Here is a 26203-nt window from a genome sequence, read left to right as displayed (position 1 = left end):
ATTATTTTTGTGATATATCCATATTAATACGACCATTCTGCAACAAAACTGAAGAGTAAGGTGGGCATAGTAGGAAACTGGAAAAAAAACAAATTTTCTCTCTAAGTAATACCATTTATTATTAGGATTACAGGTTAGTTTTTGTATATAATATGATGTGAAAATTCGACTGTGAATCGATACGGTACAAAATGGTTTGAGGAATTATCAGAGGACGCCATTACAGTCGAAAACCTAAGATATACATGTAAATGTCATTAAAATATCCAAAATCTCTTGTTTCTCAACAAACATTTGATTTTATTATTCACCTAAAGCCAACATTCATTTGGAATATTTCACAATAGTATTTGCAACTATACCTTATTCCAGATGTAGGATTGGTTCGTACAATCACGAGTTCACTCTGCTCGTTTCTGACTAAACCAATGAAGTATATCATTTAGTATTTAAATAACTGTTAATTACCATATTGTACCAGCTGGTGTTTGAAAATAACACATTATGTGTAAAATAATATTACCTAAAACGGGCTCGTGCGTTATCTGAAATATATTCATGTTTGCCTGTCTCATGTCCTAAACTGCCGAAGACTGGGATTTATGGTGCTCGCTGCTTGCAACTGCAAATGACAGATACTCTTGGGGAGGGGGGATGCTTCATGAAACGGCTTAGCTTGTCTCCTCAAAGAGAGCCGACCCTCCTCCTCCTGCCGATGCGAACCAGACTTGCACTGAATCGACCCTCCTCCTACATACGTTAAGCAGGCTTGCAGATGCAGGCGTGTGCGGGATACGCGCGGGGAATCGCGAGCTCGTCTCGCCTGGAGTTTGTCCGGAACGCGCTCGGCAGCGCTCGAGACGTGTGCTTTTAAACTGGAAGCCAACTGACGGAGCGGGGCGACGGACTGCGGTAAGCGCGAGCCTTTCTGCTGTTCATCAAATCCCTTATTTATTTGTAAATAGATACTTAACCAATGGTAAATATCACACCAACATCTGGTTGTTCAACGATGTTTCGTACAACTTCAACATTGGCGGCGTCAATCTTGGTTAATAGGAAATAATTATTACGTTCTAGACTGTTCATTAGTCTAAACGGTTAATGACATGATTTGTTTTTCTTAGTCTTCTTATAGTGATAAAAGCAATATAAAAGTTATTGGAACGGGTCGACCTCGATTGATATTGTTATTATATTTTTATATACCTAGCCAGTTGCGTTTTCACCAGAGCGATAAGTAATCACTTGACATAGGGTGTTTTTTCTCTCCAAACTTTACACCGATAAAACCCAGTGTGGCTTCGTATGATAAGCGGTGAGCGGTAAGACTCCGTCAGGCAGTCGTCATGCGTGAAGCTTATTCTACTATCATTTCTTATGCACGGCACGTCGCGACCCACAGGTGCGAAAACAAACCTTACAAAGTGACACTAAACCCATATTAGGAGCCCAGAAAACGCCGACGAGCCGCAGCCAGCTCGTCGGGACGCCTAAGTTGTTCCAGTCGTGGTTCTAAAGCCGTGCCCTGCGCGGTTCACTGGCCAAGAAATTCCTGCAGTGCACCGGAGCTTTTAAGTGCCCGAGGTACATGTTTGTCTAAGTAAAAGGAGATCAGCGAATGGGGGACCTGCCTAGCCATCTATATTTGGATCGCTCATTTTAGTGATCAGTGCACACCGAAGACAAAAGAGACCATGGGATTGAGTGGAGTCTGTTCAGAGTGTATTATATAGTTATAAAAGTCCAGATCAGTAACCCAACATGTGGCAGCATCACCAGGGAGAGGTGGAGTAGCCAAGTAAACGGCCAGGAATAGCAGGTGACCAAGTACACTGCCCCATGTTGCCTGGATTTTCATAGGACTTCAGCACAACATGTCTTACCTCAGCAAGGAACTGGAAGATTCCCTGGGAACAGTACTTAAATATGTAATCGTGGTATGTAAGATTAAACTGGAAACTTACTACAGTTCACCATTAGATTAACTCACTTTTCCAAGTTAAATGTATTGCTGCACAGGAGTAGTACAGACATTTAACATTGAGTTCCGGTTATGCTGGCAAGTCATATAGCATATTTAGGATTCTCAGATATCTCCGCTTACCATAGTTAGTCATATTTTTATAATTATTATAGAACCCTGCAACCCTAACTACTGTAGGATAAGCAGTTAGAAGAATGATGGATTTACTTTAGTTCTCCTTATCAATTTTTGGTTTCTGGCTGTCACATCCAGTCCAGAATGCAGTTCATTAGTTATCTGCTACAGATGTGGTTGTTCTCCATGGCCATGTCCACGTAAAGAACATTCTAATGTATAATCACCTACACTTGCAATCAGTTTTTTAAGTATGTGCTAGTCGGTCTCCTTGCTTTTATTCTTTTCTATTTGGCCTTGGTGAGCTTGTCTCTTGTTCTGGCTTTCTGAATCTGTTTTGATCTTTCAGCCAGAGGTGGATATCTCAGATCCAAAAAGTGAAAATCCAGACCAAGATTTTGTTTCAACCAACCATTTGAGTACTCTGTGACTGTGACCCTTTATACTCTACTGGCTGGTTGGTTGGTTGAAACTAAATTCTGGTCTGTATTTTTTCTTTCAGCACATAAACTATCCACCCCTGCACAGTTTTCTTTGGCTTTGCCATTGGATTTGTTCTGGTTCTGACTTTTGGTTTATTTTTAGGTTTTGCTATGTGTCTTGGTTCCTAGTTGTCAAATTCCTGATCTTGAATAGTTTCCTGATCTTGAATAACACTGTCTTCTACCTGACTCATCTGTACTTCAGCCACCTTGGTTGTGTAGTTTGTAGTCAGCAGTCCAAGTCCTGTCAGCAGTAGGTACATGGAGGGTCACCTGCTGAAGCGGGAAGGACTGACATGCAAAAAGTCTGGCCACAGGGGTTGGGAAATATTAAAAAAAATATGCAATGTTTTAATTAAAACATATTGGATAAACAATGATATTAAAATCACCTGCTCACAGACACATACACACCCAGCACCAAGTGGGGCACTTTTTTAGCCAAGAAAAAAAAAGAAAGAAAAGCTGGACTTACAACTTGCTAACCAGGAGGAAGGGGAGGGGCGCTAATTAGAAGGGCTGATTCTCAATTTTTAGTCTCTATGAAAAATTTAGAAAATGATGGATTGGCAGCGCAGATTTAAGTATTAAACGTTATTCCCACCTCTCTTATTTTGCAAAGATCGCAAATCGCTGTGCTACTGGTTTCTGTTAAAAGCGTAAACTACTCCCAGATCGTCACGTCTTATCTTACGCTCCTCGTACTGCGAAGGGTATGCGCATGACGTCATAGAAGGCGGAAGTCACTGTACTCACACCCACTGAGTAGCAAAAAAGACTGAGGGGCAGCGTTAGCGATTGATTTGAATGCCGCAAAAAAACACGTAAAATGGGAAAGAGCTGTTGTGCGATTGATTGTACAAATAGATTTAACAGGAAATAGGAGCTATCTTTTTAGAGATTGCCAAAAACTAAATAAGTAAGTATAGGACGTGGATCGGTCAGGCATGGCCGATACCCGATCCGTCAAATAGGTCTGGATTGGCACTGATACCTGCATCTCTAATTTTCACTGCACAAGGGTTAATTTTAATTCCACAATGGTAATAAAATCAAAGCATTGCTTTAACATAAACACCAAAAGTACTGATCACTTTAATCAGTAGGTTCATTTGAATAACATGAATACTTAATATGTTAAATACATAAGTCAAGATATTCATATTTTTAGAGTTTTAGCAAGTCTTTTTTTGAAAAGACATTTCTGAATTGACCTCAGGCGGTCTGAGAGACTATTGTTAATTTCTCCAGAACAGCAGTATCAATTTCTAACATATCCAGGGTACAGTATAACAGATTGGGTCTGTCCCCTCACCACTAGTATGCTGTCTGTTCTTGTCTGCTCTGTATGTAGCTTGAAATAGTTTACAAAACACCATGTAACCAGATGGAGATGCATTTGAGCAGTAAGCAATACATTTGTATGGATATGTGATTGTGGGTGGATTTGAAATCTTGGAAAGTAATATTTCATCTGGAACTAAACAGGGGCAGTGTAGCACAGCCTGACAAATTCTTCCTGAAAACCCAGCCTGTGAAGCGGAGTTTATTTTCTAATTCAAGCCTATCCTGGTATTGGTATCTGTCCAATTTTAGATGCTTAGATAAATTGAACTTGAAAAAATTGAGGAGGTTGACATAAGGATTATTTAATTTGTTTTCAAAATAAAATCAGTGTCACTGAACTCTGCCTTTTGACATATACGTTGTAGTTGTAGATTCTTGATCAATTAAAATACAACAGCCCTCAAAGTCCACAGGCCACATTTGAAACATTTTTTGTGGAAATCCATCTATGGATAAGTGGCCTTTCCACATCAGTGGTATCCACTGTAGCGAATGATATTAAAGGTTTTTATTTTTTTGTCGTCACCCTTTGCTGCAGTTAAACAGTGTTTCTTCAGTTATGGTGTCAATTCAGACACTTCTCATTATCAAAAGAATTCAAAATGTATTTGACAGATCTTTTTAAAACTGCAGACACGTATGGATGAAGTTCACATTTTTAGACCAATAGCATCAAAAATGAATCAACGCTAAAAAGTGGAAGTAAAGGGATGGATGACCACAGAAGACTCTTGACATTGAATTACATAGATGGTGATCTGGAGCCTATTTACTTTTGAGACAGGCTACTCCAATATTAAAGTAGCATCAATTAGTGGCGCAACATGAAAGGACAGATCTAATGAACCTGATTACATTGAGAGAAATCACACAAAGTTGAGCTTAAAATAAAGATTTTTTTAGTGTGGTGGGGAGAGTTTTAAGGGGGCTCGAGATTAGAGGCTGAAGGGTATGTGAGTGCGCAGATCTAATGAACCTGATTACATTGAGAGAAATCACACAAAGTTGAGCTTAAAATAAAGATTTTTTTAGTGCGGTGGGGAGAGTTTTAAGGGGGCTCGAGATTAGAGGCTGAAGGGTATGTGAGAAGTAGGGATTAGATGGGGGGGGGGGGGTGACAGGCTCATCTGGGAAATACATTGTTGTTTCAACAGCATCTTGTCCCATGACTGATGAAATTCTCTTCTTTAAATAGTATACTTATGTAGGCATTTTCCAGTGGAGAGTTTGCGTAACATGAAATAACTTTTACTTAATACTGTGCAGTTTTAAGCTATGTACATACATATCCGATGTGTGAACAAATATTAAATACAATGCCATGAGATTTTTTTTCCAGTGTTCATATTATGAACTGTAGTTTATTACACCTGTTTTTTTATATTTAGTATTTTCCCTAGTTATTGCTGCTCAAACAATTTTATTGTTGTTTTGTTGGAATTATTAAATAGAAGTAAACGTTCACAGTGGCACTATTAGTTCTATTCGCGCCAGCTTTTTGTGTGAGGAAGTGTCATGTTTTCTCTGCATTTGAGTGGGTTTCCTCCCTCAGTTTGGAAAATCTCAGACAGGTGAATTGTTGTCTATTTTGCCGTGGCGTATGGTTGTGTCTCTGCTCTGTGATGGACTTATTATTATATCATGCTTGTCCCCTGCCTCATGCCCTACCGAACCTGGTGTAGGATTCAGGCTCATTGCAGGCTTGCGATTTAGGCTGTGATATGATGATATATGACAATAGAAAAATGTGTGTCATTTCATATTATGCTCTATTGCTTATTTTGTTGGGTTGCAAATCGCATTCTTTTAAGTCGCACACATTTTAAGTTATTTGGACAATGGGGGTGTCTACTAGATCCATACCACCTCCCTGATTTGTGCCTTGCATGTCTGTAAATGCGCAGCGTTTTCGAGCATGTGCACACCGCATTTCCTTTTCTGACATGGTCCGATCCGTTTATCCTGCTGTTTTACAGCAGTCCATATTTACAGTAGTTGTTTTATTGTTTATTGGTTTATTTGTTATTGGTGTTAATGATTCCACTGACAAAAAAAATTGTTTTTTACATGTTGTTTTAAGTGTTATTTAAGTGGTATTTTGGTATACAAGTTTATAGGTTCACTCTGAACTAAAATAAAAATAACATGCATTTCTCTAGTTGTTTGTCCTATTGGCAGGGACATGTATGGTCACCCCACTGTGACTGGGGCACCTAATGAGACCCATAAATATGCATAAATATGCAGGTACCATACAGAACTTTTACAGAAAACTGAAAGACAGAACACCACGATATCAAAATCAGCATATCTGACTGAATATCCCCTTTTTGGCTGGTGGAGATCGCTCACAACAGTCCATAAAATGAACCTTATGTTGCTAAAATATCTTTTTTACATTCAGATTTTATATTTTGGTATGTGCTCAATTAAAAATTTGCACGAAAATTCTAAATAAAAGGAGAAAAATAATCAAATATGAGTAAGTACCTTTTATTCATCCATACATTATCAGAAACTGCTTATCCTATTCAGGGGTGTGGGGGATCCAGAGACTATCCTGGAGACTATGGGAACAAGGCAGGGAATAGTCCAGGGTGGGACACCAATCCATTGCAGGGCACACACATGCACCATTCACCCACACATACGGGCAATTTTGTAACTCCAATCAGCCTCAGCGTGTTTTTGAACAGTGGATGGAAACCACAGCATCTAGAGGAAACCCCTCAGGGAGAACATGCAAACTCCACACACATGGTACCCTGGCGGAGACTCAAACCCAAGCCCCAGAGGTGTGAGGCAACAATGCTAACCACTGCACCACCCCCTTCCTTTTAGTCGTCATGTACATAATTCAAAGTGTAATAAGAAATAGGCCTCTCCATGCGGTCATTTTATGTAAACTATTTATTCAGTGGATTTACAGAGAATATGCTATATCGTAATATGTATCATTATTTGATATTATTCTGATATTATCACAATATTGCAAAGTGTTAAGAATTTTTCCAGGTATCATATAAAACATTTTGATAGAAAATTAGGGTTGGGTATTGGTACAGATGGTCTGATTCACAAGCTAATGATTCAATTTCAATCCGATTCCATTTGATTCTGATTATATATAATCTGATAGGAATGAGATATGAGATACTATATAGCAGCTTAATATATTTGGAGAGAAGTTTAAAAAGCTCTAAATGGCATATAAATTTATAAATGCAGAGTCACTTCATTAGCTTGTGTTACGCACCATGTTTGGAGAAGAAAAAAAAAACACAACAATATTATTGTCATGCCCTGATTGTGCCGATCCTCTTGTGCACCATGCTCCCTCATCTACCCCGTGTGGAATCCCCATGTTATCAGCTGTTTCTAGTTGTCTCATTAGTCCAGTGTATTTAAGTGCTTTCTTGTTAGTCTTTCCCCAGTCCGGTCATTGACGTCAGTTCTGCCTTGTGCTCCGTATCCCCGAGTGTGTCATTCACCCGTAATAAACCCCATGTTCACCCGATTGCTTGCTGGATTCCCGCTCAGTGCCAGCGTATGCTGTGACAATTATCATAGCTGACACCAGGTCACATTCAGTAATATCCATTTTGTCATTTCATCATGCCCTTTTATTTCAATTGATTTATTTTGCTTCTATATAACGTTATTTGTAAGTAGTGTACTGAACTTGATTGGTGTGAGAATAAATCCCTGTTTGACTTGACTTGTTCGCATTCACATGCTGGAGTACTGCACTACCACGGCTGATATTCCAAGATGGCAGTGCCAGGTGATTGCGCAATACTACTGCAACCCTCCTGCAGGCGAGAGAGAAATTAGTGCTCCTTATATGATAAGACCAATATAAGAAATTCTGCAAAAATATTTTAAAAGTCATGGGGCATAAAGTTATTAGGTCGATCTTGGAATATTATGAATTATGAATCGTCAAACCCAGGATCACGATCATAAAATCGCTATTTTTTTCACCCACTGCTAATATAAATACAAATTAGAATTCTGTTCATGTTTTTGAGCAAATCTTTTATCTGTTAATCCAAAATACTAAAAATTACTACCGTTACACAATAAATCTGCAGTTCGTTTTAGTGTAATGGCCTACTGCTAGCTTATCATTTGTGAAAAAGAATACAGATTAAAGTCATTATTTACTTCTAATTTACTTTGTTAGTAACCAGAAAAAATATTTGACATGGAGGTGCAAGTTTCCAAGTATGTTGAAAACCCCTGTCCAAAAACGTTTCTGCTACTAGGGCTGAGACAATAGTAGTTTTTAAGGTAGTTTACATTTACCTTAACATTGGTGCAGCATACAAAAATGAAAGACCAGTGTTGTAGCAGTATTAGTAAAAATATGAATGGTATGTTTGGTACTTTACTTTTTTGTGTGTGCTTTCAGTAGGTACGAGGACGAGGGTAAATGATGTAAATTTTGTCATCAATGGCTGGCTGCGGACAACTGCAGTCGGTGCGTATGTACAGTAGCCCAGATCTCTAGTAGAAACTGCATGTTTGCACCGAATGCACATATGGAAGATAATTAAGTAGTTCCAGTAGGTGGCAGCGCCGACTTTCACAGATTAGTGATCGACAAAAGGGTAGAGGAAGATTAGCAGAATAGCTATTGTTGTTGTTATTGTAGTAGTTAAGGTGAACAGCTGTATCACAAGGGTCAGAGGTACCCACATAGCTCATTTTTCATACTGTCCAGACATTATGCCGAGGTATATAGTATTTTAAAAAGCAAAACTATTCTGGCATTTAAAAATATTGGTGATAAAATTTGCATAGTGGAGGGGGGGGGTCCTGGCTTTGACTAATAACTGTTCATAAAAGTTTACACTGGTTGTATTTGTGTCTGTTGCAATGCATCTGCCCTCTCCTCTGATATTTCTGTAGTGGAATATCAGTGCTGTATGCATGCACCAACCGCGACTTCTCACATCCATAGCCAAAGGTAGTATGAATGCAATCTGCTGCGCACATGACCCTCTGCAGCCCAAAAGCACACGTGGAAAAGTATTTACAATATATAGATGCTGCACAGGGCCACACATTGAGCCCAATGTTTTCACTGTCTTTCTCACACACACATTTATAATTTGCTGAGGTATAAGATTTCATTTTAAAAAGTATGCAGCAACCTTGATTTACAGTACTGTACAGTAAAACTTCCACAGCAGGGCCATTTGCTGCCAGCAGCTAGATTGTGGGATTTCACTTCTCATGAAACTTTGGAACTAATTCCTGAACTTTAGTGTAACTGTCTTTCTGTTGCTGGTGCAGTGTTCCTTTCTCAGCTTGTAGTCTCATTTGTAGGGGTGTCACATTTGTCACAGGTTTCCTCGCGATACTATACAATATCGATTCCTTAAGCCAATGGGTCGATTTTTTTTGATACCTCAGAAATTCTCACGATACAATTCGATTCAGTTCGATACTGGGGTTAGTAGTCAAAATGATGAAATGTCACACAATCCTTTACATTTCAATGAATTAAAAAAGGCAAATATAATTAGAATTTTATCATATTTTATTGGTAACTAAAAATCTAGTGTAGTCAAGTATCCCATAATACAAGCAAAATAAAGTGCAATAAGGTAAAAATAAAAAACATTGCATGGACAGACATGTAGAATGAGGAAGATAAACATGACTGACTCCCGTGGTGAAACAAGTATGTCAGTAATCTTCTTTGAGAGGTTTTTTTAAGAAAAATTAAATGGTCAACGTTTTCAGGAGATTGTGTGCTCTGAGCGTAGCATCCTATGTCAACTGCCGTACTAAACATACGCTCTGAAGGTATGCTAGTTTGCGAGCTACTTAAAATGACCAAGTCAGAATGATCTACCTACTATAAAAATTTGCACGTATTTTAACATGAACACTGCACAACACGAATGGTATATACACCCCATTGCCACTTTATTCAGAATAGCTAGCTAGTACTGGATAGGACCCACTTTTCCCTCCAGAACTTTCAAAGGTAGATGAGTTATGTTTTCAGACAAGTCATTATGCACACTACTGCTGTACTGAGCTGGCATTCCTTTTAGCTTTAATCTGCCTAGTCTCCACTGACCTCTCTCATCAGCAAGGTGTTTCTGGCCACATAAATGCCATTGTCTGGATGTTTTTTGTTCACAGTACCATGCTTTGTAGACCGTGTATGTGAAAATCCTAGGAGAGTGGCTGTTTCTCAGACCCTGCATCCACCTCATATGATGCCAACAACCACAATGCATTCATAATCGCGTAGATGAGGCAAATTAGCTGTTCTAATACCGAAGGTCGAAGAAATACGTAAACTCCTTCACCCTGTCTGTGAGCCATATGTGTTCAATTGCAGCCACTTTAGGAGGAGGAGGCTGTTTGCATTAGGAAGCAGGTGTTCTTAACTGGCTACTGTATGATGGAATTGAAATAGAAAGGAGAGCATAAAATGTATTCATTCAGTTTACAAGCCATTTCTTGGCCTTGAAATGTATTTGTAAAAAAGGTGATTAAATACAACTTTTATGGTAATTATGTAAATCATACAAGTATATGAAATTTTAATCATTTTAAATAATTAAACATAGTGTACTTTCCGTGTGTGGGTAACACTGTGCCTCTGTGGGTGACCACAGGGGGCAGCGTGTGGCTCAGTGTGCTAAGCCGTGTGCCTGTAATCACAAGGTCGCCGGTTCAAGCCCAGCCTCAGCACGTCTGCGGGTCCTTGAGCAAGGCCCTTTACCCCCAGCTCCCTGGGCGCCGCTACGGGTGGCTGCCCTTCGCGGACAGCTTGCTCTACAAAGAGCAAGTTGAGGGAGGCGGGGATCAATAAAGTATCAATTATTATTATTATTGTGTCTCATAGTCTCATATAGGCCTGTCACGATAAATTTTGCTGGACGATAAATTGTCCCAGGAATTATTGCGATAAACAATAATATCGCAGTGACGTCATATCCGCCAGTGCGAAATACAGCTCACTTGCTTCCGGTTTAAGTAACTATGAGCGCAAGAAAGGATAAACTTGTGTTTCAGAAGCTAAAAAAAAACAATAATTTCCTAAGTGCACCACATCCTCAAAATACAATCGAGTTTTAAGTTTCCACACACACCTCTGGGAAATTCGGCAAATCCAAGATATTTATACTCACATTTCATATAATTTATTGCTACATTTTACTTTACCGCTTATAGTGAACACATCTGCTCAGGCGAAATTGATAATTATAATCGGATGATCATCATAACCGATTTTTTCTTCTTCATGTCTCAGTCTGACACGTGTATATTTCTTACATGAATAGTAAGTTATAAAACGGACAGCGTCACTAATTTTGATTGCAAAATATAGTACCACCGTTTCAAACGCTTTTCAAATTACAGTACTGTACAAATTAAATTACTGAACTGTGTATAATTAAAATACGCTATATAATACAGTATAATACTGTACCTAAATATTCAATTTTATTTATACAGTGTATTTTCACAACATTGTCTGAAAGCGTTCGCTGCAGCATCTCCGTGGCTCGTTTTATGGCGGTTTATCATAAGCTTTGATGAGTCTATATAACACAAATCTGAATATTGAACAGCTTTAATTAGAACTCTGAGAAATTACCAGTGCTGCCATACTTTTACACTATGATGTTTGTCGTTCTTCTTCATGGATCTGAAGCAGCAACCTCTCCTGTTCCCGTGTTTCTGTTTGACACTAAGAATAGCAAACACAGATTAACGCAATGTCTACTTAAGTACATATAGAACATACTAAGTTAAACATTCTCCGCTAGAATGACTGGGGATGTTCATAGTTACTTCATTGCCACATGCATACACTATCACTGTCCGGGCGTAACGTCTATTAACGTAAACTATAGCTAACGCCAGCCACAAAGTTGAACGAATAAGACTCCCCTTCGTATCTGTAGATGTAAGACAAGGCAAACATCTTAAAGCCCTTCTCTAATTTACGCGTTGGTACTTTGGAGAAGGATTTACAAAAGCGATGTACGTCGTTGATCATAAGTTTGGGCAAGTCCTGTAAACGGCATATATAAACCAATGCCATTTTTCACAGACCGGAAATGAGCGAGCCGCATTTCCATGAAAAGAGCCCACTGACACGAAAGTTCACGCTGCATTACTAGTGATGTGTCGTTCTCGAATGAGACGGCTCTTTGAGCCGACTTTTTAGTGAACGATGGGAGCCGGCTCCTGTTCAAGAGCCGTTTTATTAATGTTTATAGAATTGTCCGGGTTTTTGAGCTGCCTAAACATTAAGGACGACAGTGGCCGGAACACGTTGTCTTCCGAAAAAGCCCGCCCACAAGACAGTGTCTTATTTTTAACAAGCTCAAATCAGGTCATGCTAATCAGCATCAGGTTAAACGAAGAGAGGGGCAGTTTTTTAAAAAGAGCCGTTTAGGAGCCGAAAGAGCAGGCTCTTCTTGGTGAGCTGAGCCAAATGAGCCGGTTTGCTACAAAGAACCGATATTCCCATTTGGTAAAGACAGACACGAGGAAAACAAACAAGCATGCAAATGAAAATTAATCGCAGCCGGAAAAATTATCGACCTCTTTTTAATTATCATGCAATTAATTGATTTATCGTTTATCGCGACAGGCCTAGTCTCATAGCTAGTCTCTAAATTGCTCTGTGAGGAACATCTCATCCAGGGTGTTTCTCTACATTTGATCACCATGAATTGGCATACATTGTGCAAAAATTGTACAGAGCAGTACAGCTTGTCAGCCGGGGGGTGTGGGTGTTGATCGGTAAGCCAGATTTAATGTTTAGCTGTTTCTCTCTCTTTGCAATCAGGATGCACAAATGTGCCAAGTTGTGTTAAAAAGAGGTGTGACATGAAAATACATAGTTTAATTTTAGAAATTAATCCCCCCCCAAACCCCCAGCGTTCCATGGCTCAATGAAATACTGGCCACAGTCCGGGACCAGTACATTAATTATTTATTTTGTTTGTTATTTTGTTGTCTTCATTTGTTATAAAATTTAGTCTTTGCAGTCAGTATGTACAGCATACACCTGAGTAGTAATTACTACTAAATAAATATTGAAATGTTTCATTTAAAAGTAGAATCCAGCACAAGTGGCATTTAATAAAACATGCATCCTTTTAAAAACAGCTTTTTGACCCTAACTTAGGGCACAAGATTTTTTTCTTCTTCAGATATTGGTCTCATTCCCCAATATCATTCTACGTTTTTCTTCAATTTGTTCTTGGTCCTTTGGTCCTAAGAAGGTTCTAAGGAAAGTCTACGTCAGATTCACAACGTGTTCTTAAACCTCAGAATTGTTCGCAAATGTTTACTTATAATGATGAATTCCATTGTCCTCTTAAATTGAAAGTGCATGCCAGATGTTCTTAATTAACATATGTAAATGACTCACCAATCCCCATAAAAGGGCATGACACTGCAGGGCTGTGTGCACACTCAGAAATTTAAAACGGAAATTCAGAAGAAAAGCTGAGAGAGTAGTCAAGAATGGCCAAATGAAAATCTAAAGACTGTGGAACACCAGACTCTAAGCATAAGAAAAGCTTCAGGAAGTGAACAGCAAATGAGTGGTCATATGTAATAGTGTCAGTAGTAGATATAAAATAACAAAAAAGAGATGCATTGTATGCTATTACTGATTCAGTAATAGTTATGACATTTTATTATCATTTAATGATTATTTAAAACAATTACTATTCAATAATTATTTAGAAATACAGTAACCCCTTCACATTCACAAGGGTTAGGGATGAAAGATCCTCATGTATGTGAAAATTTGTGACTAATACTTGGGCACCCCTGACCTCAACCCATAACAGTCTGCTAGCCTGATAGATAACCTAAAAATTCAATTTATTATAACTATTTCAAGACATACTGTACTGTACACTTTTCATGTCAAATTGCTTTGTCATTTTCTATCTAGACCTTTTCATATAATACAAAAAGTCACTACTGTATGCACTGGGAGCACTACGTTTCGACCCATTATTAACAATACAGATTAACCACACTGTGTACCTAAGCAAATACATTTAATATTAAAGCTACGATATGCCCTTATGCTAAAAATATTACGTATCACTAATATTTATATATTATATGGTTTTATGTTATCCAAATCATTTTCAGTATTGTGTTTGGCTTGCGCATTGTCTACAAGTTTCTGTGATTCTTTAGCTTCAAAAATATTCCTGTTTGATTTCTTTCTGTAGTTTCTGACCAGCTTGAGGTAGCTGACCAGAATCCTATTTGTGGTGGTTTATCATTATCTCCCACATATTTTCTAATGTTCTGTCTGCTTACTTTGCAGGTGCAAGAGAAATCGTAATGTGAGGTCTGTTATGTGAGACGGGGTGTTTCTCCCCTTGTGGGTGGAGGTGGGCTGTGCTGAATCCTCTCAACATCATGCCGGTTTTTGTACCATGGCTTCTCCTGCTGGCATACAGCCCAATGCTCACAGTACTCTGCTATCCTACAGTCCCCTTGCCCCTGGCGCAGGACAGAGTGGTTAGGCATACATCCAAGGGGGGACTGAGTCTGGCTGTCCGGCAGCACCTGGAGCAGCTCAGCCAGGAGGACAGCAGAGGGGCCAACTGGACAGCCATTGGTATGACTGACTTCTTGGAGCAGAAGGATGAAGGCACTACCAGTGAGGCCAACTTGGATGAATATGCATATCCAGACTACCGGGGAAAGGGGTGTGTAGATGAGACTGGCTTTGTCTTCGCTATTGGGGAGAAGTTCACACCAGGCCCATCCACTTGCCCATGCCTGTGTACAGAGGAGGGACCACTGTGCTCCAAACCTGACTGTCCCAAAGTGCATCCCCGTTGTCTCCGTATTGACACCAGCCAATGCTGCCCCCAGTGTAAAGAGAAGAAGAACTACTGCGAGTTCCGTGGAAAGATTTACATGGCCCTGGAAGAGTTCAAGGTTAGGCCATTAACATGATGGTGTTATTTTTATTGATATCATTCTCTATGTTAAATAGCAAAGTGTCTTGCTGAGGTGTACTCTTACACACAGTCTATATATGTTTTTGCTTGTTAGCTGTGACCAGGATTTTCTTTTATTCCTCACGACCCTGGTGATGCATCATTTGATTAGATTTTTCTCGCACAATTTGTATTATCCATATTCCAAACTTTTTTTCCTTTAACAAATAACAGATTTTTAAGTAGGATAATATGAGGATTTCAAACTAATTATGTTAGAATTTTTCAATGTAAGGACATAGTGTTAACAAATCAGTGCTGATGTGTTATTAAATAACAGTACTTATTGATTTAATGATTACCACTGGTCCTGAGTGAAATGATACAAATCTTAATAGCAACACTTTTAGTGTTAATAATCTGAGTAGACTTTGATGAAACCTAAGTTTGAGTTAATTTTGGCTCATTGAGATTTTCTGTCTTTTTACGCTGCCAAAGTCTGGTTTTTGCAGCCTCCTGAAATCTTTCAGGCCACAAAGACTGAAAAATATATAAAGGCAAGTGGCCCTAGGCTGGTAAATTAGATGAAGGTAGTAAGAGTTTATCCATTCTACCAGATCTATTTATGGTACATCAGTGTCTTCCATTAGTGCACACCAGAAGCTATAACATAAGCCCAAAGGCATTGTCCAAGTACAACCTTTGTAACTTTTGCTTTTGTCATGACTTGTCATTTTGGTTTCACTTGAGGCCTCTGCTGAATGCATAGGCCTATACACCTAACAGATTCAAAGTAGCTTGCAAGGCATATAAACTACATTATATTCTCTCCAGATTCCAGGGCATTTTTTGTGAATATTTGCAAATATGCTTCTGTGTATGATTGTCATATGTATTGCTCAATTTGTTATTTAATCAAAGAAATATATTTACAGGGGTCCGTTGGTAGTCGAAAGTATTCTGTTCCTGAAAATCACAGAATATCAAATTTTCCAAATCCCATAATTCCATTATTCTAAATAGGAAAACGAATAGTTTCCCCAAATATCACTAACTTTTAAACTCCTATAGAGCAGTCCCCCAAGGATTTTGGCATAATAATGTTTTAAACATTAACTTCTGAATAATTCAACACTTAATGAACTCATTAGTCGGTATGCAAAAATACTGCACAGCATTGGATACAAAATACATTTTCCTTCTACACTACAATGACCATGTACTGTAATGTAAATGAATAGTGAAATATGTTAAAGATGCAGAGTGAATGCAAATCACAGCTAGCAAAATAACATAAAATTTAACAAGTTATTCTAGATGGAGAAGTGGCCAAGCTTATTACATCTGTTATGCATTCACCACTCAATAAGCTTTTTCACTCCTAACGTTTCTTCCAATGTATGAGCTTTTGTAGGCCACTCAGGCTCACCTACTTTTTTTTACCAAGCTTTCTGACTTAGAAGACATTGTCACTTGAGAGTGTGGGGAAGATAATACACATTTAAAAATGTGAGCAAGAGACATGATTGAGAGAACAGCTGAGATATAACTGCATCACACTTCACATCCTCTCACCAGGACTCACGTGAAACCTAAGGCTTTTCTCTGACACTTCAATTTTTTTTCAAATGCAGTTTCATGAAAGCAGCAATTCAGATAGTGAATTTTGGGAACAGTTTTTTTCACCAGAGGCATTACAGCGCAAATTCAGATAGTGAAAGTTTGGACAGCAAGGGATACCTGCATTTTCTCTCTCTATTCGTTATAGACTAGATTATGCTATTGCAGTTTCATTCAGCTCCGCTTTAAGCTTCACTATGAGTAGAACACAAACTTATGGATGTCTGGATATTTTGACTGCTGTTTTCAGTAGTCTGTTGTGTATTTTGAATTGTTTGTGCTTTTGCTGCAATTGTCCATGCCTTTAATAGTCTTCGATCACACAAGTGCACGTGTCAGTTCATTAGTACACAGTATTGTAGGTAATTGTAAATTGTATGGAGACTCAATCCTTAATTATAGCCTGGGCTTAAGGAGAATAAGCTTTGGTTTAAGCACAGAAGAATGGAAGAGAACAAGTATTTTAAGACTGACCCACTGAACATCCAGGAAGTGAGCAATATCATGAACCACTCACTGACTTGTTGGTGTTTCTTGGCTTTGTAGCTGAGAATCCTGGTTTTAATAGCCTTTTGGTGCACCAAAGTAAATCAGTTGTATTCGGATACATGGCACAAATCTAGCCAGACGAGATAAGATATATGTCTCAAAGGGAGTTATTGCTGTCCAGATGGACTGCAGTAACAGAGTGGACAAGGTTTTGAGGATTCCCTGAATTCTGTTATTTCTATTGTGGCAGTTTGTAGGGCAAGTTAGCTTACAAATTGTTTTTATTTTGTATATCTTGTTTCCAGGGGGGTATTCCAAGAAGCAGGATTTAGGGAATGTCTGACTAATTTCGATAAGTCTGGCTCATTTAAGTGGGAGTTCAGTTTCATCAACGTGTCTTAAATGAATCCCTGCTGAGCTACCATGGTAACTTATGCGAGTGACCAAGTCTGGTCCGGACCAGGTTAACTGTCATGCTTAATTAAGCGTTGTCTCAAAGAACACCCATCGTATGGGAACAGATTCACAAAAGATCGTTCCATCAGACGAAATTCCGAGCTCTCATTACTTATGTCATGTAATAAATATAATAAAGCCTATAAAATCACGTCTCAGCATTCCAGTTAATTCCAAAATAATTCAAACGAAAGCATACCCATATTACAAAGGTCAAACATGGAATGCAATGACTGAAACTGAAAAAAAATCTGTTAAAATAATATGAACAGGGAAATAGTTTTATATTTTGTTTAGTCACAGTCTACTTTGAAAGTTTATTGAAGTAAAAAGCAAAACATTTCACACAGTATTTTATGGAGATCAAAGAATAAAATTATACAGTAAGAATGACACGTGAACTCAACCCAGAAAGATCCCCGTTAGTTATGGGGTTTGAACCAGGAACTTTCATGTTGTAAGGCAACAGCATAAACCACTGTACCACCATGGTGGATATTCATAACATGTACCTAACTTACGCATTTAGTCTGTCTACAATCCTTTGCCAAGCCAACTCCCTGGCTTTATTTATGGCCATAGTATTGCCTTTTTTAGCGATTACATCTTTGTATTCTTCATACAGCTCCATAAGCAGCGTTTGTTCTGCGGTGGAAAAAAAAAACACTCTCGATTTACATGCTTTCCGACTCATTTGATCGATCTATCACTCATCCATTCGGGCTTCTTCAATATCTTGGATGTGCGCACTAAGTGAGACTATGCAAGTCTGTCTTGTATGAGCCTTGATTTGTTGCAGCTGAACTGCATTAGTGGAACGACATGAGTTTAAACATGCAACAGTATGCACAGCACCATCCATCCAGTTTCCAACCCACTTATCCTACTGGGTCGCAGGGGGGGTCCGGAGCCTATCCCGGAAGCAATGGGCACGAGGCAGGGAACAACCCTAGATGGGGGGCCAGCCCATCGCAGGGCACACTCACACACCATTCACTCACACATGCACATCTATGGGCAATTTAGCAACTCCAATTAGCCTCAGCATGTCTTTGGACTGTGGGGGAAACCCAGAGTGCCCAGAGGAAACCCCACAACAACATGGGGAGAACATGCAAACTCCACACACGTGTAACCCAGGCGGAGACTCAAGCCCAGGTCCCAGAGGTGTGAGGCAACAGTGCTAACCACTGCACCATGTCACCCTGCACAACACCAAAGAAAAGAAAATAGCAACACAGAACATCATTGGTGTCACAGAACCATGAGTACATATACACATATACAAACATAAAAACAGTTACCCTCTAACCAACTTCCAGTATCACGAAGCAAGATTTGTTAGTTAGCTAGCTAACTTGTTGGATTTAAGGTACCCCCAGTTTAAATGGACTTTATCGTCGTTCACTTACATTTAGCCTAGACTTAGTCCAAAGAGTTATCCTGCTAACCCAAACATTCAGTTTTGTGATACAGTTTCTATAGAGAGACAACATATATGTTGGTGTATGTGCAGGCACATCTTGTGTGTATACATCCATCTGCCTCCACTGCTAGCAGCTTCCTATTTTAATATTAATATTTTAGGAATGTAGAAAAGTTCTTGAATCGACACATTCTGAAATAGATTAAAGCCATTATGTGACCATTAATTTTTCCTACTGTAGCATGTTGATTAGTATCAACAGATATGAGCACAGCTGCCACTTCTCAGATTCCTAGCTGATTAACTGAGAGTTGCTAATTAAATCATATACAGAGATAATGTTAGAATTCAATGACTGTTAAACAGCTATTTTGAGAATGAGGCTCCATCAAACTCTTCATGACGAAAGACTGAGAAGCACAGAAAAAAAAAACACAAAATAGGAGAGAATGTAGTTTGCCTGTTTTATTTCTCTACTCTACTTTTCTACTCTACTATCAATTTCTTAATATTTTAATTTTTAGTTGGACAAACGGGTACATACAAAAATGTATGCATTGCTGATATAAATTGTATATATTAGTTTCCTATTATGAACAAAGAGCATATTATCAATTTATGTCAACTGTATTATTATCCAGGCATTCTTATTTCAAAAGTATGCTTTTGACATATATTATGTGATGGTATTTGGAGACTTGCAGTTTAATCAGTGCCAACAGACACATTTGCTCCAGTATTAAAAGATGGTTGTTAGAGTAGCTCAAGGGAGACCAGTCTGCATGAGGGAGTTGTATGTAATTGCTTTAATTACCCAAATGACAAGATGTGGTAAGCGGCTTCTTCTTAAATTATGTTTGTACTGTGGCATTGACCAGGCCAGATAGACACATGATCACAGCCTGGGGGGATCTGCTTACCCAGCTTCAGGCTGTATCATGAGTTTCAAATTTTGAAACAAAGTGTAACCATCAATTGAATTATGAATACAATTTGTTCCCTAAAATTGTTTCAGAAGAGGAAAATTCATAAGTCAGAAACACTGTTACTACGCATTACAGACCAAAGAAAATTCATAAAAAAACAAACACACAAACTAAGAATGCTGCCTGCTTTATAATGCACTAACTAGTGTTGTATACCATGATGTTTTGCTACTAATTTCTACTAAAAGAAATATCAAAATATTAAAAAGTGTCATTAAATACAACAAGGCAAATAATTCACTTTTAATTGAAAGACTGAAGGTCATTTGGAAAATGAAAAAGGACAGGTTCTGAGAATTTTATTTCTGGATTGAAGAAAATGTTTGGATAACCAATAATAACATTTTGAAATACAGAAGGTTCTTTAGATGTCTATAAGTGAAAATTTTAATACCAATAATTTGTAAATTAAGGAGCTATTAAAATAGCACAATATATATTAGCTTTCTGAAAATATGCATATCATTGAACACACATTCTTTAATTTATATTTCCTATTATAACAAGAAAAGTATATAAAATTATATATAACAAACAAGCTAAGTAATTAAATGTCTGTGCACAGATTTGGTGACATACACATCCTCTGCACCCTACCTAGCTATTTAGCATGACGTTCATACTAAAACCTACATGGTTTCTCTGTTTTTAGGTTTTCTGCATATATATATATGGTAAGACGTAGCTGGATTAACCTGCTTAAATGCACATGGCTCACAGAGAAAACACACCTCACTATCTTCTGCCTATTTTACCATTAGAGCACTCAATTTGGAATGCCAAAATACTGTCACTGCCCAACATCTGTAACCCCGGTTACCTATACATTATTATTATTATTATTATTATTATATAATGTTACATAAAGTAATCAAGTAGTAGTGATATAGTGTCCCTGATCATTGTATATAGTATCCTTGATAACTTCCTCACTTTCTATCCATTATTTAACTGCTCTTCTCCCTCTAGCATTGGACTGAGCTGATGTTCATACCCAAAACAAATACACAAAATACAAAATTTTTTTCTAAAGTACCCTTTCCCAGAGTTTCCATGGTAGGGGCTTTCCTGGGGTTTACATGTCCTTAAACAAGTTTAATTACTGCCCCATAGCATTCGACTCTAAGGCTGTGTTTCTCTTCTTTTCTCCTTTCAGTTTGGTTGGGCGTCAGATCTTTATGTTCAACCTGACCATCATGGGTAGCAATGATATTGTTGTACCCTAGCTGGGCTTTATTTTCAACTCTTCCTTCAAGCTAATTAAAAAGAGACCATCCTTACAGCATCTCTCAGTAGAAGTTCCCCAGGGCTCAGTGGTTACCCCTGCTTTATTTATGCCACTGCTGGTAATTACTCATAAACAAAAGGTGTTAATCTTAAGCATCATTTGTATTGCTGGATATCTGAGGGACAATAAATATGTCTTTTTGTTCAGTTTTTGGTTAATAGGAACATCTTCACTGATTGGGGCCTTACTGAATAATTAACCCGAGCTTCTGTGTGCTCTTATGGTTGTTGATCTGTTAGTCTCCTGTACATCATCTAAACATATGTTGAATTTTGAGTAAAATAAATTCCCTCATTATGTATTGTAGCAGTGCTTACAAACAGCACCATTAAGTTTACTATAAATCATTGTTAGACAGTGTTAATTCTTATAAATTTGTTCATATGTCCCTGCTCATCAAAATGACTAATGGAACACTGTGTGCCTAAAAGCACATCCAAAGGAAAATGCTGAAATGAATGACTGCTTAATGACAGTGAGCACTATGACTATAGGGAACCTGTGCTGATGCGTTTGAGATATTTACATACACTTTCTACACAATACCTGAAATCGCTCAACCTGACTGCTGATGTCAAGACCCTTACCTACTATTTGTTCTGTTTATCACCGAAGCACCAATCCAGTTCACCACGTTGGAATTTTTTTTCTTCATCACAAAGCTGAATCCATTTTTTATTGCTTCTACTTTGTGTTGGACCCATTCCTTTGAAAATTAAGAAATTCAAAAATGAATTCACTGAATTGCTATGTCCGTTTATATTACCAAAGCTAATAGAAGCTAATTTATGTTTTGTAGCCAAAAACAGGGATTTTAATACTGGTCATGGATGTCAGTCTGCCATATGGAGATTGATTTACGTAAAAAAAACAAGGCTAATGATAACCAACAGCTGTTTACCTTCTGGCAACACCTGTCTCACCTCATTAGGCTGGTCTAATTAAACAAGAGCCAATCACATAGGTCAAGAATGCCTGGAATTCGGTGTGCAGCAGGTTGGATCCGGGCTTTTATTCCACAGAGTGGAACCGACTTCTGGGATTTTAAGAGTGAGTGCAGTGGGTACTGAAATACTGAGATGGCGGTAATCATGTTACTACTCTATGTGTCTGTTACCTATACCCTCTGGCTTGGGAAGTCTGAGCCTTAATTGAAGTGCTGTTGAAGTGTATCACAACATGTCATTAATGTAGAAACATGCAATTACACCTCCCACCCCAAACCACTCTGCAAAAAGCTGGACTGTGGATTGGTCTGCATGTACCAAGGCCACTACAGAGGACAAATGAACAGATAAGGGATAGCCCCGTTGTATATAGGAACATTCTGTAATGCAAGGTCAACAGGTGGGTTGTAGCAACAGAAGACACTACTCTTTTCTATTTATATCATTATGGCAGTGGAAGGGGGAATATGCTGTCATGCTGTACTGCAGCGTAGATGTTCCGCTCTGTAAACTAATATCTCATGAGGAGCAAGACCCTCAGTCCCATTGGTCTGTTTGCTGGCACAAGAGGTAATGAACGCCCTTGTTTTCACATTGTCACTACTGTGTCCCAGATCCAATGAGCAGCTGTGTGTGTGTGGTCCAGGTATACATTACATTGTGGGGACAAAATGTCCCCATAACATGATTAAAAACTGTTATTTTGACATTATGTGGACCATTTTTTCATTCCCCCAAGGTGAAATTCAACTTTATCAAAATCTGTGACTGCAATCAAAAACCTAAGTATGCCAAAAGACTTGTATTTTGTTTGGTTACTTATGGTTAAGGTTACGGCTGGGTAGGGGTTAAGATTGTCAAGGTTGGGATTAAGGTTTTGCCCACAGAAGTGAATGGATGGTCCCTATTAAGATACGAGTACAGGTCCGTGTAGGTGTATGTGTGCATGCAGACATGTTTAAATGCCATATATCAGATAGAGGACCCCCAATCTTGTTTACTGATAATTTCCCAATCCTTTATCAGTATCATTACATTGAACTGCAAGTAGCTTATTGGGACATTACGTTATTAGTTCAAGTGATGTGTAATAGGACATATGTCCATTAGGTAAAGATTCAGTTGTAAGAGGAATTGTGGTTGCTATGCATACAGAGTGACATGTTGGCTTGGGTGGTATGACAGTATTACTAGGGCTGGGTATTGGCACAGATGCCCCAGGTTGATTTGATTCCATCCAATTCGATTCAATTCCAATTCAATATTAAACCAATAGGACTGAAATAAGAAATACTATGTTGCAGCTTTATATTTTTGGAGAGAAGTTTAAGAAGCTCTAAATGGAATACAAATTTACAAATGCTGAGTCGCTGGAAACAAATTGTGAAAACCACTAAAGAAAGGCCAAAGGCATGTATACCTTTTTTTTTTATTTGAGGAGCATATAGGTATACTTCCTTAAAAACAAACTTACAAAAATATTGTAGAGGAAAAAAAATGTAGAGTAAGTTTACAAAACTTACTCTACAAAAAGAGCAAGTTGAGGGAAGCGTAAAAAAAAGACTGTTTCCTCATGGGGATCAATAAAGTATTGATTATTATTATTATTACTTGCTTAAGTTACTATTACATGGTGAAAATAAGATAACGAGGAACAATATACATTAAGCATGAAATGTATTCAGAAATAAATTATACTTACAGACTTTGTCGATTTCATTTGTTTCAGTGTTAACCGCCATGTTTGAAAAAACAGATAATTAACAATATTCTCATAACTGACAGCAGGTAACATCCAATAATATGAGTTTTCTCTTTACATTGTTTGCTTCTATTTAATTTTATTTATTTTAGGGCTGTCACTAAACTATTATTCTATAGATTAATCTATCGACTATTTTATTGATTGAAATCAAGGATATCATTTGTTATAATGAATTGAAGCGTTTTAGAAATAATAAAGGTAATTTTATTAAAATAATTTTTTAAATTAGCAGTGTTGATGTCATCGACTACGTTGACTAATCACGGCAGCCCCGATTTATTTTGCTTTTATATGACGTTATTTCGCGTCACCGTAAGCAGTGTACTGAAAATGACTAGTGCGAAAATAAAACTACTGGACTTGCATTCACATGCTCAGAGTGCTCTCACCTATAGGAGGGTTGCAGACCTCTTATGGTTGAGAGAGAAAGCAGCACCACCTATACAGGATCAATACAAGTAAAATTCAGCAAAAATATTTTCAAAGTCATGGGGAAAAGGCATACATTAACTAGTTTCATCTTGGGGTTTTGTGAATCGATATTGAATTGTCAAAACCAGGATCACGATTAATCATAAAAATCAATATTTTTCACACCCCTAGGTATTATAGTATACCACAGTATTTAGAAATTCCAAAGGTATTATTTTGAATACCATAAAAATACAGATGCTCCTCTTTCTATGAAACTGATGCAGAGATGCTGTATTTGAGGCGATGTATTGCAATGTAGTGCACAGTGTAAGTGGTAAGTGGAGCCTTAGAATAACATGCGTAAGTTAATGCCACAAAAACAAAATACGACATGAATACACTGTAAAGTGGAGCATGCACTACATGCATGAAACCTAGTGTGCGTGCAGCCACAAATCAGGCAGTGACAGTGGTGTCAATAAACAAAGGGTGATATTTTTTAATGTTCAACAAGGAGTTGTCTCCTCATTTCCATAGTGCTCAGCTTCCACATTGATGAGCCCCTTTAGGCTATCTCTGATTCCAGAGTTAACAGTAGCCTACATGTTTTAGATTTTTTTTAGTACCGTCATATATCGTATGCCAGGGTTAATTGTCTAGAAGGTATGAGTTCATAAAAATAAATACCGCCCAAGCCTAGGGACACGTAAGGTGGCATGTCTGTGTTGAATATTAATGTAATAACAGTTATATACTGTATGTAGGGCTGTGTTAGGCTTTCACACATGTGAATTGTTCATCTGGTCTCTAATACTGTATACTTTGTGTGTCTGTGAATGGGTTTGTTTGTGTACACAGGTCTCCCCTTGTGAGAAGTGCCGCTGTGAACCCAGTGGAGAGGTTTTATGTACTGTAGCAGCTTGTCCTCAGACCGAATGTGTGGACCCAGAATATGAACCCGATCAGTGCTGCCCCATTTGCAAGAGTGGTGAGTTCCTCTTTAAATACAAAATGGATTCTGGGTATATGGTGTTGAATGTAATGGGTAAGAATTTGTCAGTGGCTGCATTATCAGCACACAGTGATGCTGACTTTGAATGACATTAAGAGTCATTGACGGTGCCTCAGCATAATACTACATATCTGGATCCATCCAGGAAGAATGAAATAGTGTTAGTTGAAACAGCAATACACTGCCAGCTAAGCACTCAGGTATATTGGGAAGCAAAAGGATGTGTGGGCGCGATAGAGCCATATCTGGAGTTTCCCATTATTGGTTCGTTTTATTCATTTTATATCAAAATCTTTATTTTATTCTTCTGTTTACTATATATCTCAACTTCGAAGTAATCAGTAGTTTTAAATAAAACATTCATTTCAAGTAGTAATACACTGAAACCCAAATTATACTTTTAAAAAAGCTGTTCTGAGTTAGAGGGGTTAAAGGGTTCAACCCGTATCATTGAGTGCTTTTTAATTAGTAACACCTTTGCAATAACGTAAAATGCCAAGCATTTGTGTTTAGTATCCATTGGCTGCAAAATTAATAGCAAAATGGCAAGAACAGAACTGAGTCAGTCAGATTACAACACTTAATAAAAAGAAAGTGTCGGTGCAGAAGATATGTGCAGTTATGTTAAATATTTCTTGCCAGTGGACTTTTGTTATGAAACCAATAAATTTGCAACATTGTTACAGAATTAAGCAAGTGTCCCAAGAGTTTTTGTGAGCATTGTATCTTGCAGTTACAGGTACACGGGAAAGGGTAGTTTCAGAAGAAGACAAAAAAACTAAAAAGTAATTTGAGAGTAATTACAAGCAGAGTATAAAAGGAGTACAATATGAGAAAATTCTTCCTAATGTCCCCAAACTGATCTTAGCAGTTTGAATTGGAATGTAGGCATGTCAAATACTA

At 38.1% G+C, this 26203-nt stretch overlaps 1 protein-coding gene across 1 annotated transcript in view; it reads left to right on the top strand.

The window, feature by feature from the left end:
- The first annotated feature begins 520 nt into the window (after nucleotides 1-520).
- The window catches only part of vwc2 (von Willebrand factor C domain containing 2), a 33460-nt gene continuing 7777 nt past the window's right edge, over nucleotides 521-26203 (top strand). Inside the window, exons 1-3 of the mRNA XM_023825670.2 lie at nucleotides 521-912; nucleotides 14273-14895; nucleotides 25147-25276. Coding sequence (XP_023681438.1) covers nucleotides 14368-14895; nucleotides 25147-25276 — 658 coding nt within the window. The 5' untranslated portion in view covers nucleotides 521-912; nucleotides 14273-14367. The remainder of the gene's footprint in view (nucleotides 913-14272; nucleotides 14896-25146; nucleotides 25277-26203) is intronic.

Source organism: Paramormyrops kingsleyae, chromosome 9 (assembly GCF_048594095.1).
Source record: "Paramormyrops kingsleyae isolate MSU_618 chromosome 9, PKINGS_0.4, whole genome shotgun sequence".
Classification (NCBI taxonomy): Eukaryota; Metazoa; Chordata; class Actinopteri; order Osteoglossiformes; family Mormyridae; genus Paramormyrops; species Paramormyrops kingsleyae.
Note: the sequence above shows the minus strand (reverse complement) of the source record. Positions and strands in the feature narration are given on the sequence as shown.